Here is a 19,129-nt window from a genome sequence, read left to right as displayed (position 1 = left end):
GAGTCTAGAAGCATAGTTTGACCAATAGTTTTAAATATAAAATGGTCAATATATATTGCAGAGAATGCAGAGATATCAGACCCTCCAACATGACCCGCCCCACTAGGTACAAAATGCTCTGTTCCTGGACTTCCCTCTTAATTTATGATTTCAATCACCTGTGTTGAACTAGTTAAATGATAAGAAAGCTGTTTCTTCACAGGTGATGGCAATAATAAATTAAGAGAGAAGTCCAGAAACAGAGCATTTTGTACCTAGTGGGGCGGGTCATGTTGGAGGGTATGAGATATATGATTCACAACACTATGGTGCCCATTCTTCTAGCATTTGGGGTTTGAATTGCACCAGTAGACATCTGTCATCCCGACTGCAGTATGTAAAATGACACTATATACAGTATACAGTAGATGGAAGAACTTATCCCAAAATAATGCTGGAAAGTCATAATTACTCATTTAGGCGGCCCAAACACTGGATAAAATGACTAGAGCCAGCTAACCACAGGTTTCAGTTGTAGCAGCCATTTCCCTTATAGCTCATTATACTCACGGTGCTCAGCTGCACCCAGGACCTGAACAAGCAGTAGTAGAATATTATTCTGTGCAGGACCCAGTGGCACAAATAGAGCATCAAAGTGTACATATGCACGTCACATACAGTAGGCTGGCCATAAGCAGACTAAATGTAAGAAAATGTAGATGATATCTAGGAAGCGGTTCGGGACTGACAACAAACTTCCAGGCGAGAGTAGTATTTTCCTGTGTGGTGTAATTGGGAAACGCAAGTCACATGACATTTTAATACAATTTTGCCGAAGCTCAGTATTCCCAATTGAGTGGCTATTAAACAAAACAACTAGAATTATCCAATTTTACTGTGCTTATTCCTAGGGTAGACATATTGGATAGCAAAATAATCTTACCTGCCTCCTCTCTTCTCATGACAGATACAATTTCTATAAACAAAAATAAATAAAGTAATTAAATTATTTCAGTTCATACAAATGCGATTCAGGTACACTTCTGAAATTATTAGCAATTCTATTTAGAGATGAGCGGGTTCGAGTTTCACTTGGTTCTCATAACGGCATATTATTGGCTATCCAAAACAAGAGACATCCATGAGCCAATAAGATGCTGTTTTGAGAACTAAGTAAATCCGAGTAAAACCGAACCCGCTCATCTCTAATTCTATTCAATCAAGTGGAATACATGTATACTGTAGGAAGAATCGGTTATTAATTATCTACAACTTTAACTATACATACATATGTATGGGATCCGGTCTGTAGGTCAACAATCATTAGGTTGACCACTGTTGGTCGACGTACATTAGGTTGACATGGTCAGTAGGTCGACATGGAAAAAGATCGACATGGGTTTTCAAATTTTTTTTTACTTTTTCATACTTTACGATCCACGTGGACTGCGATTGGGAATAGTAACCTGTGCTGAGCGCAAGTACCTTGCCCGAAACATGGCGAGTGAAGCGAGACGACCCTAATTGGGGTTCCCAATCACTTTACGAAGAAAACGATACCAACAAAATGGAAAAAACTCATGTCGATCTTTTTCCATGTCGACCTAATGACTATGTTGACCTATTTCAGGTGTCGATACAATGATACACACCCATATGTATTTACTGCGCAGCTCAGAACTTACTCCTACAGTGCGATCAGAACAGGCTGATCGGGGCCAGAGCTGACATCAGACACCCTCCCTGAATATGCTTGGACAAGCCTGCGTTTTTCCGGACACTCTCAATAGATGGTCAGTTGCCACCCACAAATGGCTTCCTCCTGTCAATCACCTTGTGAATGCCCATGAGATCTGACTTTTCGCACTATCCTGTTGCTGACCGGCGATGCCATTTGTTGTTGTCAGACGCACGTGCGCATTGCGGTGCCTATGCATGTGCAGTTACCTCCTGATCTCCCGCTGTGAGAAAATGCACAGCAGCGATCAGGTCTGGATCACCCCCACTGTATGTAATAATGTGAATTGTGGTTCATGTGTTTCATAATGTGTACTGTACTGGCAGCCCTACAATGGGACATAATGTGATCTAGGGCACTACTATGGTTTGTAAAATAAACTATGGCTCTACTATGGGGCTTAACATTAACTACTATGGGCCCTCATTCCGAGTTGTTCGCTCGGTAGAAATCTTCGCATCGCAGCGATTTTCCGCTTAATGCGCATGCGCAATGTCCGCACTGCGACTGCGCCAAGTAAATTTGCTAGGCACTTAGTAATTTTACTCACGGCTTTTTCATCGGTCTGGCGATCGTAATGTGATTGACAGGAAATGGGTGTTACTGGGCGGAAACAGGCCGTTTTATGGGCGTGTGGGAAAAAACGCTACCGTTTCCGGAAAAAACGCAGGAGTGGCCGGAGAAACGGAGGAGTGTCTGGGCGAACGCTGGGTGTGTTTGTGACGTCAAACCAGGAACGACAAGCACTGAACTGATCGCAGATGCCGAGTAAGTCTGAAGCTACTCAGAAACTGCTACGAGGTGTGTAATCGCAATATTGCGATTACTTCGTTCGCAATTTTAAGATGCTAAGATTCACTCCCAGTAGGCGGCGGCTTAGCGTGAGCAACTCTGCTAAAATCGCCTTGCGAGCGAACAACTCGGAATGACCTCCATGGTTCAGAAAATGAGGCAGGGCCCTATTTTGGTTCATAAAATGAATAACTGTTGTGGAGAGATGTCTCTATAGAAGCATTAAGACGGGATCCTTCGAAATGTTGCTATGGGGCCCACAAAGTTCTTGCTATGCCCCTGTAGAGGGATATTTATTACAGTTTGGAGAGAGATAAAATAATAAAAGATAAAGTATCAGTCAATCAGCTTCTGCCTTACATTTTACAGGCTGTGTTTGAAAAATGGTAGGAGCTGATTAGTTGGTACTTTATCTCTCACAATTATATATTTCACCAAGAGTGTGAGAATCAGAAAGTGAGAGATTTTGTGAGAGTTTTACAGCTTTTTTAAAGTGGCAATCATTTATATGGCAATCCCAGGTTGATTTCGCAAAGTAAAGTATTGCTACAGCAATACTCTCAGAAAATCTCTCACTTTCTGATTCTCACACTCTATTACATCCACCCTCCCCCCCCCATCCTTTGATATATACCCCCTGTCCCCCTCATAAAACTATAACATAGTGAAGAGGGAAATAGTATAACTATATAGAAAGCAATATCACAAAATACCTCCACATACCTCCCAACTTTTACCCTACCTGAAGAGGGACACACCCGAAAAGGGGCGTGACCTATGTGAAAGGGGCGTGGCTTAGCGGGAAGACCCGCGATCGTGAGCCACGCCCCCGTTTTCGGCACTGAGGGGGCATGCCCAGCGCTCTGTGAGCCGCTGGCATCTGGCATGCCTCCTCTCCCTCTGTCTGCACTGAATAGACGCTAAGCAGGGCAGCGAGAGACGGAGCCTCCCAACTGCCCCCCCCCCCCCCCACCGCGGGACACTGCGGCCCGCAGGTGGGACAGCGGGACAGTCCCCAAAAAACGGGACTGTCCCGCGAAAATTGGGACAGTTGGGAGGTATGCCTCCATCACTGCTAAAATTACCAGTGAAAAGCAAAACACAGTACCAGGAGTTTCATTTTCCGGAGAATGGAGAAAACACCTGCTATGCTGTCAGAAGAAAGCTACGGAAAGGAACTTCTACACTACAGAGATTGATGCTGACATTGTGTTACCCTTCTTCTTCTATAATAAAACATTGGGCCTAATTCAGATCTGATCGCAGCAGCAAATTTGTTAGCTAATGGACAAAACCATGGGCCTAATTCAGATCTGATCGCTGGGCTGCATTTTTTGCTGCTGTGCGATCAGACAGTTGCCGCCTACAGGGGGAGGGTTAATTCGCTGTGCAAGTGTGCGATTGCATGTGTCGCAGAGCTGCACAAACTAATTTTGTGCAGTTTCTGCGCAGCCTAGAACTTACTCTTACCATGTGATTGATTCCTGCTGATCGAGGCCGACACGTCAGATACCCTCCCTGAAAACGCTTGAGCCCTCCTGTGTTTTTCCGGACACTCCCTTAAAACGGTGAGTTGCCACCCACAAACGGCCTCTTCCTGTCAATCTCCTTACAAACGCCTGTGCGAATGGATCCTTCGCACCATCCCGTCGCTGACCGGCGCAGCCCATTGTAGCTATGCAATGTGCGGGCACAGTGCGGTGCACACGCATGCGCAGTTTAGATCTGATTGCCGGCTGTGTGAAAATGCACAGCAGTGATCAAATCTGAATTACTCCCTATGTGCACTGCAGGGGGGGGGCAGATATATCATGTGCAGAGACAGTTAGATTTGGGTTGTGATGACGCAATTGTTAAGCCCCACCCCATCAGCTGGTTGTTCATTCACATCACGCCCCCTCCCCGGCCACTTTACAAGGCCATGCCCCCGCATCTCACGTTGCTGTGCCGACCTGGCTGCCTCCTCCCGCAGGGGGCAGCCAGAAAGTCAGCAACTGTGTCTCTTCTTCTCTAACACTGACTCTCTCCCTGACACTGTCTCTCTCTATCTCTGACACTGTCTATCTCTCTCCCTAACACTCTCTCTCTCTCTCCCTCCCTCCCTGATACACTCTATCTCTCATTTTCTCTCCACATGTTTCTCTCCCTGACACACTCACTTTCTTTTGCTCCCCTTCTCTCTCCTTCCCGGACACTCTGGCTCGCTACCCTCCCTCTCTCTTCCTCCTCCCCATTTCTCTCTCTGACACCATCTCTCTCTCCCTGATGCCCTCTCTCTCCCATCCGTTTCTCTCATTCTCCCTGACACCTTCTCTCTTGCTCGTATCTTTTTCTCATCCCCTCTTTTTCCATGAAACTCTCTCTCTCCCTAATTTCCCTCTCTTTCTTGCTCCTCTCTCTCTCCCCCCCCCCCAACACCCCGTGTGTATCTCTCACTCTCTCTCTCTCTCTCCTGCTACCATAAGGTTCATTGTAGTGACAATGGTGGTAGGAGGGACCTTTGAAGATTTTTGCTACGGGGCCCTCAAAGTTCTAGTTACGCCCCTGCCTGAAACACTGGGCCTGATTCAGTTAGACGCAAATCGTGTCATGACTGCGATCTTGTATACAGCGGATCTGGGAAAATATGCTTATGCATCAGCCACGGGGATTTGTACAGAGATGCTCTTCCCTACAATCCGCTTACGTAAAAAAAGACGCACCATTGGGAACATCGGTCACAACATCAAACTTCTGAACAACCATCGGAACTAAGACTGCAAATGAAATCGCAGTCGCTGGCTGTGATAAGCCCAGAAAATGCTCACAACACAGCCACATTATCTCCCATAAACCCACACTGACCGTCAATCACTTTGCGAATAAATCCTCACTGCAACCGCTGTTGCTAATCAATCACTGTGTGCGCGCAGTGTGACTGTGGGGGAAATTCAGATCTGATCGCTAGGCAGCGATCTTTGCAGCGCTGTGTTCAGATAGTTGGGGCCTACAGGGGGAGTGTATTTTCGCTGTGCAAGCGTGCAAACAGATTTTGTATGTGGATTAGCTGCTGTGGAAAAAATAAGAATTTACTTACCGATAATTCTATTTCTCGGAGTCCGTAGTGGATGCTGGGGTTCCTGAAAGGACCATGGGGAATAGCGGCTCCGCAGGAGACAGGGCACAAAAAGCAAAGCTTTAGGATCAGGTGGTGTGCACTGGCTCCTCCCCCTATGACCCTCCTCCAAGCCTCAGTTAGGTACTGTGCCCGGACGAGCGTACACAATAAGGAAGGATTTATGAATCCCGGGTAAGACTCATACCAGCCACACCAATCACACTGTACAACCTGTGATCTGAACCCAGTTAACAGTATGATAACAGCGGAGCCTCTGAAAGGATGGCTCACAACAATAATAACCCGATTTTTGTAACTATGTACAAGTAATGCAGATAATCCGCACTTGGGATGGGCGCCCAGCATCCACTACGGACTCCGAGAAATAGAATTATCGGTAAGTAAATTCTTATTTTCTCTATCGTCCTAGTGGATGCTGGGGTTCCTGAAAGGACCATGGGGATTATACCAAAGCTCCCAAACGGGCGGGAGAGTGCGGATGACTCTGCAGCACCGAATGAGAGAACTCCAGGTCCTCCTTAGCCAGGGTATCAAATTTGTAGGATTTTACAAACGTGTTTGCCCCTGACTAAATAGCCGCTCGGCAAAGTTGTAAAGCCGAGACCCCTCGGGCAGCCGCCCAAGATGAGCCCACCTTCCTTGTGGAATGGGCATTTACATATTTTGGCTGTGGCAGGCCTGCCACAGAATGTGCAAGCTGAATTGTATTACACATCCAACTAGCAAAAGTCTGCTTAAAAGCAAGAGCACCCAGTTTGTTGGGTGCATACAGGATAACAGCAAGTCAGTTTTCCTGACTCCAGCCGTCCTGGAACCTATATTTTCAGGGCCCTGACCACATCTAGGAACTTGGAGTCCTCCAAGTCCCTAGTAGGCGCAAGACACCACAATAAGCTGGTTCAGGTGAAACACTGACACCACCTTAGGGAGAGAACTGGGGACGAGTCCGCAGCTCTGACCTGTCCGAATGGACAAACAGATATGGGCTTTTTTGAGAAAAAAACCACCAATTTGACACTCGCCTGGTCCAGGCCAGGTCCAAGAGCATGTTCACCTTCCATGTGAGATGCTTCAAATCCACAGATTTGACTGGTTTTAAACCAATGTGTTTTGAGGAATCCCAGAACTACGTTGAGATCCCACAGTGCCACTGGAGGCACAAAAGGGGGTTGTATATGCAATACTCCCTTGACAAACTTCTGGACTTCAGGAACTGAAGCCAATTCTTTCTGGAAGAAAAATCGACAGGGCCGAAATTTGAACCTTAATGGACCCCAATTTGAGGCCCATAGACACTCCTGTTTGCAAGAAATGCAGGAATCGACCGAGTTGAAATTTCTTCGTGGGGCCTTCCTGGCCTCACACCACGCAACATATTTTCGCCACATGTGGTGATAATGTTGTGCGGTCACCTCCTTTCTGGCTTTGACCAGGGTAGGAATGACCTCTTCCTGAATGCCTTTTCCCTTAGGATCCGGCGTTCCACCGCCATGCCGTCAAACGCAGCTGCGGTAAGTCTTGAAACAGACATGGTACTTGCTGAAACAAGTCCCTTCTTAGCGGCAGAGGCCATAAGTCCTCTGTGAGCATCTCTTGAAGTTCCGGGTACCAAGTCCTTCTTGGCCAATCCGGAGCCATGAGTATAGTTCTTACTCCTCTACGTCTTATAATTCTCAGTACCTTAGGTATGAAAAGCAGAGGATGGAACACATACACCGACTGGTACACCCACGGTGTTACCAGAACGTCCACAGCTATTGCCTGAGGGTCTCTTAACCTGGCGCAATACCTGTCCCGTTTTTTTGTTCAGACGGGACGCCATCATGTCCACCTTTGGTAATTCCCAACGGTTTACAATTATGTGGAAAACTTCCCCATGAAGTTCCCACTCTGCCGGGTGGAGGTCGTGCCTACTGAGGAAGTCTGCTTCCCAGTTTCCATTCCCGGAATGAAACACTGCTGACAGTGCTATCACATGATTTTCCGCCCAGCGAAAAGTCCTTGCAGTTTTTGCCACTGCCCTCCTGCTTCTTGTGCCGCCCTGTCTATTTACGTGGGCGACTGCCGTGATGTTTTATCCCACTGGATCAATACCGGCTGACCTTGAAGCAGAGGTCTTGCTAAGCTTAGAGCATTATAAATTTACCCTTAGCTATATTTATGTGGAGAAAAATCTCCAGACTTGATCACACTCCCTGGAAATTTTTTCCTTGTGTGACTGCTCCCCAGCCTCTCGGGCTGGCCTCCGTGGTCACCAACATCCAAAACTGAATGCCGAATCTGCGGCCCTCTAGAAGATGAGCACTCTGTAACCACCACAGGAGAGACACCCTTGTCCTTGGATATAGGGTTATCCGCTGATGCATCTGAAGATGCGATCCGGACCATTTGTCCAGCAGATCCCACTGAAAAGTTCTTGCATGAAATCTGCCGACTGGAATTGCTTCGAAGGAAGTCACCATTTTTTTTACCATGGCCCTTGTGCAATGATGCACTGATTTTAGGAGGTTCCTGACTAGCTCGGATAACTCCCTGGCTTTCTCTTCCGGGAGAAACACCTTTTTCTGGACTGTGTCCAGAATCATCCCTAAGCACAGGAGACTTGTTGTCGGGATCAGCTGCGATTTTGGAATATTTAGAATCCACCCCTGCTGTTGTAACAGTATCCGAGATAGTGCTACTCCGACCTCCAACTGTTCCCTGGACTTTGCCCTTATCAGGAGATCGTCCAAGTAAGGGATAATTAAGACGCCTTTTCTTCGAAGAAGAACCATCATTTCGGCCATTACCTTGGTAAAGACCCGGGGTGCCGTAGACAATCCAAACGGCAGCGTCTGAAACTGATAGTGACAGTTCTGTACCACGAACCTGAGGTACCCTTAGTGATAAGGGCAAATTTGGGACATGGAGGTAAGCATCCCTGATGTCTCGGGACACCAGATAGTCCCCTACTTCCCGGTTCGTTATCACTGCTCTGAGTGACTCCATCTTGATTTGAACCTTTGTAAGTGTTCAAATTTTTTTAGATTTAGAATAGGTCTCACCTAGCCTTCTGGCTTCAGTACCACAATATAGTGTGGAATAATACCCCTTTTCTTGTTGTAGGAGGGGTAATTTAATTATCACCTGCTGGGAATACAGCTCGTGAATTTTTTCCCATACTGCCTCCTTGTCGGAGGGAGACCTTGGTAAAGCAGACTTCAGGAGCCTGCGCAGGGGAAACGTCTCGACATTCCAAACTGTACCCCTGGGATACTACTTGTAGGATCCAGGGGTCCTGTACGGTCTCAGCGTCATGCTGAGAGCTTGTCAGAAGCGGTGGAACGCTTCTGTTCCTGGGAATGGGCTGCCTGCTGCAGTCTTCTTCCCTTTCCTCTATCCCTGGGCAGATATGACTCTTATAGGGACGAAAGGACTGAAGCTGAAAAGACGGTGTCATTTTCTGCAGAGATGTGACTTAGGGTAAAAACGGTGGATTTTCCAGCAGTTGCCGTGGCCACCAGGTCCGATGGACCGACCCCAAATAACTCCTCTTCCTTTATACGGCAATACACCTTTGTGCCGTTTGGAATCTGCATCACCTGACCACTGTCGTGTCCATAAACATCTTCTGGCAGATATGGACATCGCACTTACTCTTGATGCCAGAGTGCAAATATCCCTCTGTGCATCTCGCATATATAGAAATACATCCTTTAAATGCTCTATATTTTTAGTCAGGGAATCCGACCAAGCCACCCCAGCTCTGCCCATCCAGGCTGAGGCGATCGCTGGTCGCAGTATAACACCAGTATGTGTGTATATACTTTTTATGATATTTTTCCAGCCTCCTGTCAGCTGGCTCCTTGAGGACGGCCCTATCTATAGACGGTACCGCCACTTGTTCTGATAAGCGTGTGAGCGCCTTATCCACCCTAAGGGGTGTTTCCCCAAGCGCCCTAACTTCTGGCGGGAAAGGGTATACCGCCCATATTTTCTATCGGGGGGAACCCACGCATCATCACACACTTCATTTAATTTATCTGATTCAGGAAAAACTACGGTAGTTTTTTCACATCCCACATAATACCCTCTTTTGTGGTACTTGTAGTATCAGAAATATGTAACCCTCCTTCATTGCCCTTAACGTGTGGCCCTAATAAGGAATACGTTTGTTTATTCACCGTCGACACTGGATTCAGTGTCCCTGTCTGTGTCTGTGTCGACCGACTAAAGTAAACGGGCGTTTTAAAACCCCTGACGGTGTTTTTGAGACGTCTGGACCGGTACTAATTGTTTGTCGGCCGTCTCATGTCGTCAACCGACCTTGGCGCGTGTTGACATTATCACGTAATTCCCTAAATAAGCCATCCATTCCGGTGTCGACTCCCTAGAGAGTGACATCACCATTACAGGCAATTGCTCCGCCTCCTCACCAACATCGTCCTCATACATGTCGACACACACGTACCGACACACAGCACACACACAGGGAATGCTCTGATAGAGGACAGGACCCACTAGCCCTTTGGAGAGACAGAGGGAGAGTTTGCCAGCACACACCAAAAACGCTATAATTATATAGGGACAACCTTATATAAGTGTTTTCCCTTATAGCATCTTTTTTATATATTTCTAACGCCAAATTAGTGCCCCCCCTCTCTGTTTTAACCCTGTTTCTGTAGTGCAGTGCAGGGGAGAGCCTGGGAGCCTTCCCTCCAGCCTTTCTGTGAGGGAAAATGGCGCTGTGTGCTGAGGAGATAGGCCCCGCCCCTTTTTCGGCGGCCTCGTCTCCCGCTCTTAACGGATTCTGGCAGGGGTTAAATATCTCCATATAGCCCCCGGAGGCTATATGTGAGGTATTTTTAGCCAAAAAAGGTTTTCATTTGCCTCCCAGGGCGCCCCCCTCCCAGCGCCCTGCACCCTCAGTGACTGCCGTGTGAAGTGTGCTGAGAGGAAAATGGCGCACAGCTGCAGTGCTGTGCGCTACCTTAAGAAGACTGAGGAGTCTTCTGCCGCCGATTCTGGACCTCTTCTCGTTTCAGCATTTGCAAGGGGGCCGGCGGCGAGGCTCCGGTGACCATCCAGGCTGTACCTGTGATCGTCCCTCTGGAGCTAATGTCCAGTAGCCAAGAAGCCAATCCATCCTGCACGCAGGTGAGTTCACTTCTTCTCCCCTAAGTCCCTCGTTGCAGTGATCCTGTTGCCAGCAGGACTCACTGTAAAATAAAAAACCTAAGCTAAACTTTTCTAAGCAGCTCTTTAGGAGAGCCACCTAGATTGCACCCTTCTCGGCCGGGCACAAAAATCTAACTGAGGCTTGGAGGAGGGTCATAGGGGGAGGAGCCAGTGCACACCACCTGATCCTAAAGCTTTGCTTTTTGTGCCCTGTCTCCTGCGGAGCCGCTATTCCCCATGGTCCTTTCAGGAACCCCAGCATCCACTAGGACGATAGAGAAATTACATTTTTCTACACTTTGGGGATGACTGCAGATGCCCCTTCCACTCCACAAAAAAAACACCAGAAATTCAGTACTTCATGTGTTCTCATACCGCGATGTAGTTATGATCCTGCCGGTCTGGATCCTGGCGGTCCACATACAGACGCCGGGATTGCCGCCATAATGCAGGCAGGGAGCCCAGGACTATTCCCACGCGTGGGTGTCCACGACACCCATAGAGTGGGAATAGAACCTGTGGTGAGTGCAGCAGGCCACTGAGCTCACAGCCTGGCGAGCACAGCGAGCCTGCAAGGGGCTTCGTTGCGCTTGCCCCCCTGTCGGCATTCTGGCAGGCGGGATCACAGCGTCGGTATGCTGACAGCCGGGATCCCGACCGCAGGTCACCTGTTCCCAACCACTCACAACACATCTATACATAAGCTTATAAAAGTAACCATCAACCAGTAACCATCTAGGGACAGGCTAGATGGCCTAATTGGTTCTTTTCTGCTGTCAAATTCTATATTTCTTTTTTTCTGTGTTAAGTCTGCATGCATTTGCACCAGCTAGGGACGTAGACATCAATGATTGGTCTGAGTGATGGAGGAGGTGTGGCCATATCCTGGCAACCCAGACAAAAAAATGTATGCATGCTGATGAGTGGTGCATTCTTCCCGCTGCTAGGCCCCTTAAAAAAACGGCCCCTTAAACAAACATGGCCTGGGTAATTATTACCTGCTCCACACCTCTCTGCTCCCCTGGCACCAGCCTTTCCTTGGTGCAAGAAATCCATCTGAAGTCAGACTCTTCTCTGAATAGCCAGCAGTTTTGTCTACCCCTCCATTACACAGCCCCAGTACACCTAGCCTACGTGCACACACCCAGTTGCCGCCCAGCTATAGCTACTAAGATGCAAATTTAGATGGGGCCGAGATACATTGTTTACCATGCTGCTAGCATATATGAGGATACCAGGCCGCACTGGATTGAGAACAAGTATGATTGGTTATGCAGTACTCGGACTTGTATCTATGTGTGATTTGCGTTATGGTCAGTGTTCTATAGATATATACACAATAGGTACAGTATGTGCGTGACAGGAATTTATTTGGATGCAATAAAACATCAAAAGTTTACACAGTAACACAAAGTTATGCGCAGCGCTGTAATGCTGGAACATCTCGGCTCCCTGACCTGACTGCCACCACTCCTGGCCTCACTGTCTGCCGGCTCACATGCAGGTGAAAGAGGCTACCAGTCAACGGAGGGGGGAGAGGGAATGATGCTGAAAGACACAGAGTGAGATGCAGACTGAAAGGATGAATGGGGAGGATGATAGGCATAGTGAAGGGGGGGGGGGCAGGCTGAGAGGCACAGTGTACAAGGGGGCAAGCTGAGAGGCACAGAGTGAAGGGGATCAGGCTGAGAGGCACAGAGTGAAGGGGTAGCCGGCTGAGAGGCACAGAATGAGGAGGGGAGGGTGTGAGGCACAGAGTGAACAGGTATCAGCCTGAGAAGCACAGAGTGAAAGTGGGAGCAGGGTGAGAGGCACGGAATGAAGGGCAACTGGCTGAGAGGCACAGACTGAAGGGGGGCAGCCTGAGGGGCACAGAGTAAAGGGGGAGCAGGCTGAGAGGCACAGAGTGAAAGGGTAGCTGGCTGAGAGGCACAGAGTGAAGGGGGGCAGGCTGAGAGGCACAGAGTGAAGAGGGGAGGGTGTGAGGCACAAAGTGAACAGGGATCAGCCTGAGAGGCACAGAGTGAAGGTGGGAGCAGGGTGAGAGGCACAGAATGAAGGGGCAACTGGCTGAGAGGCACAGAATAAAGGGGGAGCAGGCTGAGAGGCACAAAGTGAAAGGGTAGCTGGCTGAGAGGCACAGAGTGAAAAGGGATCAGGTTGAGAGGCACAGTGTGAAGGTGTAGCCGGCTGAGAGGCACAGAGTGAAGGGGATCAGGCTGAGAGGCACAGAGTGAAGTGGATCAGGCTGAGAGGCACAGAGTGAAAGGGTAGCTGGCTGAGAGGCACAGAGTGAAGAGGGGAGGCTGTGAGGCACAGAGTGAAGGGACAACTGGCAAAGAGACACAGAGTGAAGGGGAATAAGGCTGAGAGGCACAGTGTGAAGGTGTAGCAAGCTAAGAGGCACAGAGTGAAGGGGATCAGGCTGAGAGGCACAGAGTGAAAGGGTAGCTGGCTAAGAGGCACATAGTGAAGGGGGCAGGCTGAGAGTCACAGAGTGAAGAGGGGAGGCTGTGAGGCACAGAGTGAAGGGGGATCAGGCTGAGAGGCACAGAGTGGAGGTGGGAGCAGGGTGTGAGGTACAGAGTGAAAGGGTAGCTGGGTGAGAGGCACAGAGTGAAGGGGCAACTGGCTGAGAGGCACAGAGTGAAGGGGAGCAGGCTGAGGCATAAAGTGAAGGGTGGGAGGATGAGAGGCACAAAGTGAAGGGTGGGAGGCTGAGAGGAACAGAATGAAGGGTCGAAGGCTGAGAGATACAGAGTTAAGGGTGGGAGGCTGAGAGGCACAGAGTGAAGGGGCAACTGGCTGAGAGGCACAAAGTGAAGGGGAGCAGGCTGAGGCATAAAGTGAAGGGTGGGAGGATGAGAGGAAAAAAGTGAAGGGTGGGAGGCTGAGAGGAACAGAATGAAGGGTGGGAGGCTGAGAGACACAGAGTTAAGGGTGGGAGGCTGAGAGACACAGAATGAAGGGGTTGCTGACTGAGAGGCACAGAGTGAAAGGGAGCAGGCTGAGAGGCACAATGTGAAGGGTGGGAGGCTGAGAAGCACAGAGAGAAGGGGAGCAGGCTAAGGCATAAAGTGAAGGGTGGGAGGATGAGAGGCACAAAGTGAAGGGTGGGAGGCTGAGAGGAACAGAATGAAGGGTGGGAGGCTGAGAGGCACAAAGAGAAGGGTGGGAGGCTGAGAGGAACAGAGTGAATGGTGGGAGGCTGAGCGACACAGAGTGAAGGGTGGGAGACTGAGAGGCACAGAGTGAAAAGGGGGAGGCTTAGAGGCACAGACTGAAGGGTGGGAGGCTGAGAGGCACAGAGTGAAGGGTGGGAGACTGACAGAATGAAGAGTGAGAGGCACAGAGTGAAAGGTGGGATGCTGAGAGGCACAGAGTGAAGGGGGAGCTGAGAGACACAAAGTGAGGTTGATGTTGTGGCTAAGAGACGCAAAGGGGGGATGATGGTGTGGCCGAGAGACGCGGGTGGGAAGATTATTATTGTGGCAGAGAGACTCGGGGGGAGATGATGGTGTAACTGAGAGACTCGCGAAGGAGATGATGGTGTGGCTGAGAGACGCAGATGGGAAATGATGGTGCGCATCAATTATTTGGTTAACAATAAAATATTTTACTGTAAAGCTGCTTAGTGACATGCTGCAAATGTTACTCTTAAGCTTGCAAGTATTTTATTCACTGCAAAGACTGACACAAAACATCCTAATGCGTAAGATGTGTTTGCATTCTTCTCTGTTTCCTACCTCCGCTAAGATCTGGGTTTTTTTTTGTTTTTTTTTTTTTTTTTATGTTAATCTGGCTTTTTCAGTGTACTGTATTTTATGTAGTTCTGGCTATATAAATATATATTTTTTTTAATGTGGAACTTCCTATTTTAATGTATTTCTGTAACAACTGAGGGCTGGTGCTGACCAGGAGTGGCCTCAGTTGTAGGGGCTGGTGTGTATGTAAACTTGGGCGGCAGTATGAGGCTTCTAGACATGCAGATAGATTTGTTCCACCAATGCCTGAAGGCGTGACCACGACAACAAGGATAAAATTAATGTATATTTATTCAGCACAGTTCAGATTGTACACGACAGTAGCAGTAGTAGAATATGAGAAATTATTAAAAACAGTACACAGTTCCACTGGATGCAGCAATAGATGAAATGTCCTTTCACCAACACCTGTATGCTGAAATAATAAGATGGAGATATGAACTGGTCAGCAGATGTTGTACAGAGGCTGAATGTACTGTAGAGTAGATCGTACACGTAGACTGCCGGGTTTGCCGGTTGGAACCGGTGATGGAGAACTGCTGAAGAAGTGCAGATGAACCAGTGTTAACAGGAGGAGCGTTGAATGACACTGGTGACGCTAGGGATCGGTGATATTGAAGAATAGATGACTGAACACCGATGGTATCTGTCAGGTCCGGGTGTTTTTGTGAATCCGTTAACCTGGAACCAACCACAGGGGTAGGTGCTGGGGTATGAAGAAAACAGGGAGGACGAAGGAAGTTCCGTTTCATATATTTATTAAAGTAACAATTCAGTAAGGAGTTAAATGACTAGTTGTTAATCATCATTATACTGAAGTATTGCAGGAATGACAGAAATAATATGCAAGAGAAAACTCAGAAATAAATAAAAGAAATGTTCATGGAAACATATGCAAAAACAAGCTGAAGAATAAATGTTGAATTGTCCAAATATAAACAGGCTTTGATGCTGAACTGCAGATTGTGTTTAACTGGTTAATGCAGACATGGAGAATTAACTGTAAGAATTTGCAATGGAGTTTTAAGAGTTAACTGAGAGACTGTGAAGAATTATCCTTGTAATGACAACATAGAAAAAGTACTGAATTGGGTTACTTGCGGGTTCCGGAGATCACTGTGAAACTGTAGTAGATGGCGAGGTGATGAATGGGTTAAATGCAGAGTTGAACAAACGAACAGCTGAGGGAATTGGAATCCTCCAGACTTTGTATGATAGGCAGACAGACAAGGTAACCTCATGCAGGACACTGGGAATCCAAGTGTTTCCAATAGGTGTGCAATTGACTGATAGCACAATGGAGAGCCGGTAGATCTTTGGCAGTGAAGGCTGCAAAACGGACCTCTGGGAACGGAGGCGATATCTGGACCACGGGAATCACACAGGAATGCACGGAGAGAGTTCAGAGCTAGAGCACAGCTTTGATACAACAAAGCACTGGCCCAGAGTGACATAATCCCAGCCTACTTAAAGGCAGCACAAGCACGGGATTGGCTTACACCTGCCCACAGGTGTTTTCACAAGTGCTCAGTATTAGCTATTTGGTCTCCAACATGGCCACCTCCTATACAGCAGACACACCGCAGTGCCTTAGGCCATTTGGTCCCCGCACTCACAGTTCCCAGACTCTGCATTACCTGTGCCATTGATCACGCCGTGTCCCCACACGGGCGCACAGCACCGCGAGCAACCGCACTGGCAACGGATGAACCCCAGAACCCGCAAAGGTGAGAGACCGGTTCGTGACAGTACCCCCTCTTCTACGGGTGGTCTCCGAACACCTTTGAACCTTGTCAGGATTTTTGGAGAAGTATTTCTGTACCAGTCTTGGAGCATGAACATCTTCAGAGAAAACCCAGGATCTCTCCTCCGAGCCGTAACCCTTCCAGTCGACCAGAAACTGTAAACGTCCATATCGGGAACGTGAGTCCACAATCTCTTTAACTTCAAATTCCTCATTCTGCAAAGAGTGAACTTTAGGAGATTTGGACTGGGTAGTACGGAACTTATTGAGAATCAAAGGCTTCAGTAAAGATGTATGAAAGGCGTTAGGAATTCTCAAAGACGGTGGCAGCTTGACTTTGTATGACACAGGGTTGAGTACCTTTACAATGGGAAATGGACCAATAAACCTGGGAGCAAATTTCTTAGAAGGAACTTTGAACTTGAGATTGCGCGTAGAAATCCAAACTTGGTCTCCCACTTTGTAATTCGGTACAGCTTTACGTTTTTTATCTGCAAAAGATTTATAACGAGCGGAAGTTTTGACCAAGGACTTACGTACACAACTCCAGATGCTAGATAGACGTTGAAGCTCTTGATCTGCCGCTGAGACCTCTAGGGCTGGCAATGGATGAAACTTTGGCACACGAGGATGAAAGCCGAAGTTAATATAAAAGGGCGTAGATTCTGAAGATGAATGGAAGAGATTATTATGAGCAAATTCTGCCAATGGAAGGTAGTCAACCCAGTCATCCTGTGAGGACGATATATATAGCCGGAGAAATGTTTCAAGGTCTTGGTTGACTCTCTCAGTTTGTCCATCTGTCTGAGGATGATATGCAGAAGAAAAGTTCAACTTGACATTTAAAGATGAACAAAGCGACCTCCAAAACTTGGCCACAAACTGTGTTCCCCGATCAGAAACAATTTCTCGAGGAAGGCCATGCAACTTGAAGATTTCAGAGATGAACAATCTGGCTAGTAAAGGGGCTGATGGTAACCCAGTTAATGGAATGAAATGTGCCATTTTCGAAAATCGATCCACTATCACCCAAATGGTATTTCGCCCTTTTGATGGAGGTAGATCGGTCACGAAATCCATTGAGATATGAGTCCATGGTTGTTTGGGTATGGATAGTGGATGTAACAAACCTGGTGGAGAACTTCTTGGACTCTTATGTTGGGCACATTTAGGACATGCTGCTATAAACTCTTGGACATCGGCTTTGAGACGTGGCCACCAATAAGACTGTTGAATAAACTTGAGAGTCTTTAGAACCCCAGGATGACCCATGAAGGAAGAGGAGTGAGCCCAGGTAAGCAGCCGTTTTAGAAGACTTGTGGCGACAAAGGTCTTGCCAGGCGGAGGAACTGGAGAGGTTCGAGTCATTAAAAAGGACCTAGGATTCACAATGGCTTGATTCGTGGTAGCATCATTTAATTCAGAAGAAGCAAAGGACCGGGAAAGGGCATCTGCCTTTTTGTTCTGAGACCCTGGACGATAGGTGAGTTTGAAATCAAATCGTGAGAAGAAAAGCGCCCATCGGGCTTGTCGTGGATTTAAACACTGAGCTGACTGCAGATACAGAAGATTCTTATGATCAGTATAAACTGTAATGCGATGTTGAGCTCCTTCTAGAAGGTATCTCCACTCCTCAAATGCCAACTTGATGGCAAGTAACTCTTGCTCACCGATTGCATAATTACGTTCTGCCGGGAGGAACTTACGGGAGAAATATCCGCAGGGATGGACCTTTTTATCTTCAAAGACTTGTGACAACACAGCTCCTACTGCTTCTGTAGATGCATCTACCTCTAGTAGAAAGGGACGATTCAGATCAGGCTGTCGAAGAATGGGGGCTGACACAAAGGCTTGCTTTAAATCAGAGAAGGCTTTGATTGCTTCTGAAGACCAGTTCGTAGGATTTGCTCCCTTACGAGTTAGGGCTGTGATGGGAGCAGCTAACGTAGAATAATTCTTAATGAATCTCCTATAGAAATTAGCAAAGCCGAGAAATCGCTGAATCCCCTTGAGAGTTGTAGGAGTGGACCAATCTCGGATAGCTTGTACCTTACCGGGATCCATACATAGCTCTGATCCAGAAATGATGTAACCAAGGAACGGTATGGAAGATACTTCAAAAGTGCACTTCTCTAACTTACAATAAAGTTGATTTTTCCTCAGACGTGTCAGTACCTCTTTAACTTGGTGACGGTGAGACTTTATATCCCTAGAGAATATTAGGATATCATCCAGGTACACTACTAGACACTTGTAGAGAAGATCACGAAAAAGTTCATTCACATAGCTTTGAAAAACTGCAGGTGCATTACAAAGACCGAAAGGCATTACAAGGTATTCGTAATGCCCATCCCGGGTATTAAAAGCAGTCTTCCACTCGTCCCCTTCTCGGATGCGGATTAAATTGTAGGCCACTCGGAGATCCAGTTTTGTAAACACAGTAGCTCCTTTTACCCGGTCAAATAATTCTGGAATTAAGGGTAATGGATACTTGTTTTTCACAGTGATCTCATTGAGTCCACGGTAATCTATGCATGGTCGTAACCCACCGTCCTTCTTCTTAACAAAAAAGAATCCGGCTCCTGCAGGTGAAGAAGATGGTCTGATAAATCCTTTGGTTAGATTTTCTTGTATATAATCAGACATAGCTTGCGTCTCTGGGATGGATAGCGGATAAATTCGTCCCCTAGGAGGTGTTTTACCCGGAACCAGGACAATTGGGCAGTCCCATTCGCGATAAGGAGGTAGAGAGTCTGCTGCTTGTTTACTGAAAACATCCGCAAAGGATTGATACACCGGAGGTAGGTCGGGAAGGCTGATTGACCGGAGAGGTACAA

General features: G+C 47.6%; 1 protein-coding gene across 1 annotated transcript in view; it reads right to left on the bottom strand.

Annotated features, from left to right (window-relative positions):
* The window catches only part of SSC4D (scavenger receptor cysteine rich family member with 4 domains), a 109,512-nt gene that overhangs the window by 70,116 nt on the left and 20,267 nt on the right, over positions 1-19,129 (bottom strand). The window contains exon 2 of the mRNA XM_063957167.1: positions 923-955. Within this exon, the coding sequence (XP_063813237.1) occupies positions 923-955 (33 nt within the window). The remainder of the gene's footprint in view (positions 1-922; positions 956-19,129) is intronic.

The sequence above is a fragment of the Pseudophryne corroboree genome, chromosome 2 (genome assembly GCF_028390025.1).
Source record: "Pseudophryne corroboree isolate aPseCor3 chromosome 2, aPseCor3.hap2, whole genome shotgun sequence".
Classification (NCBI taxonomy): Eukaryota; Metazoa; Chordata; class Amphibia; order Anura; family Myobatrachidae; genus Pseudophryne; species Pseudophryne corroboree.
The sequence above is the reverse complement of the archived record's forward strand: the minus strand, read 5'-3'. Positions and strand labels throughout refer to the sequence as shown.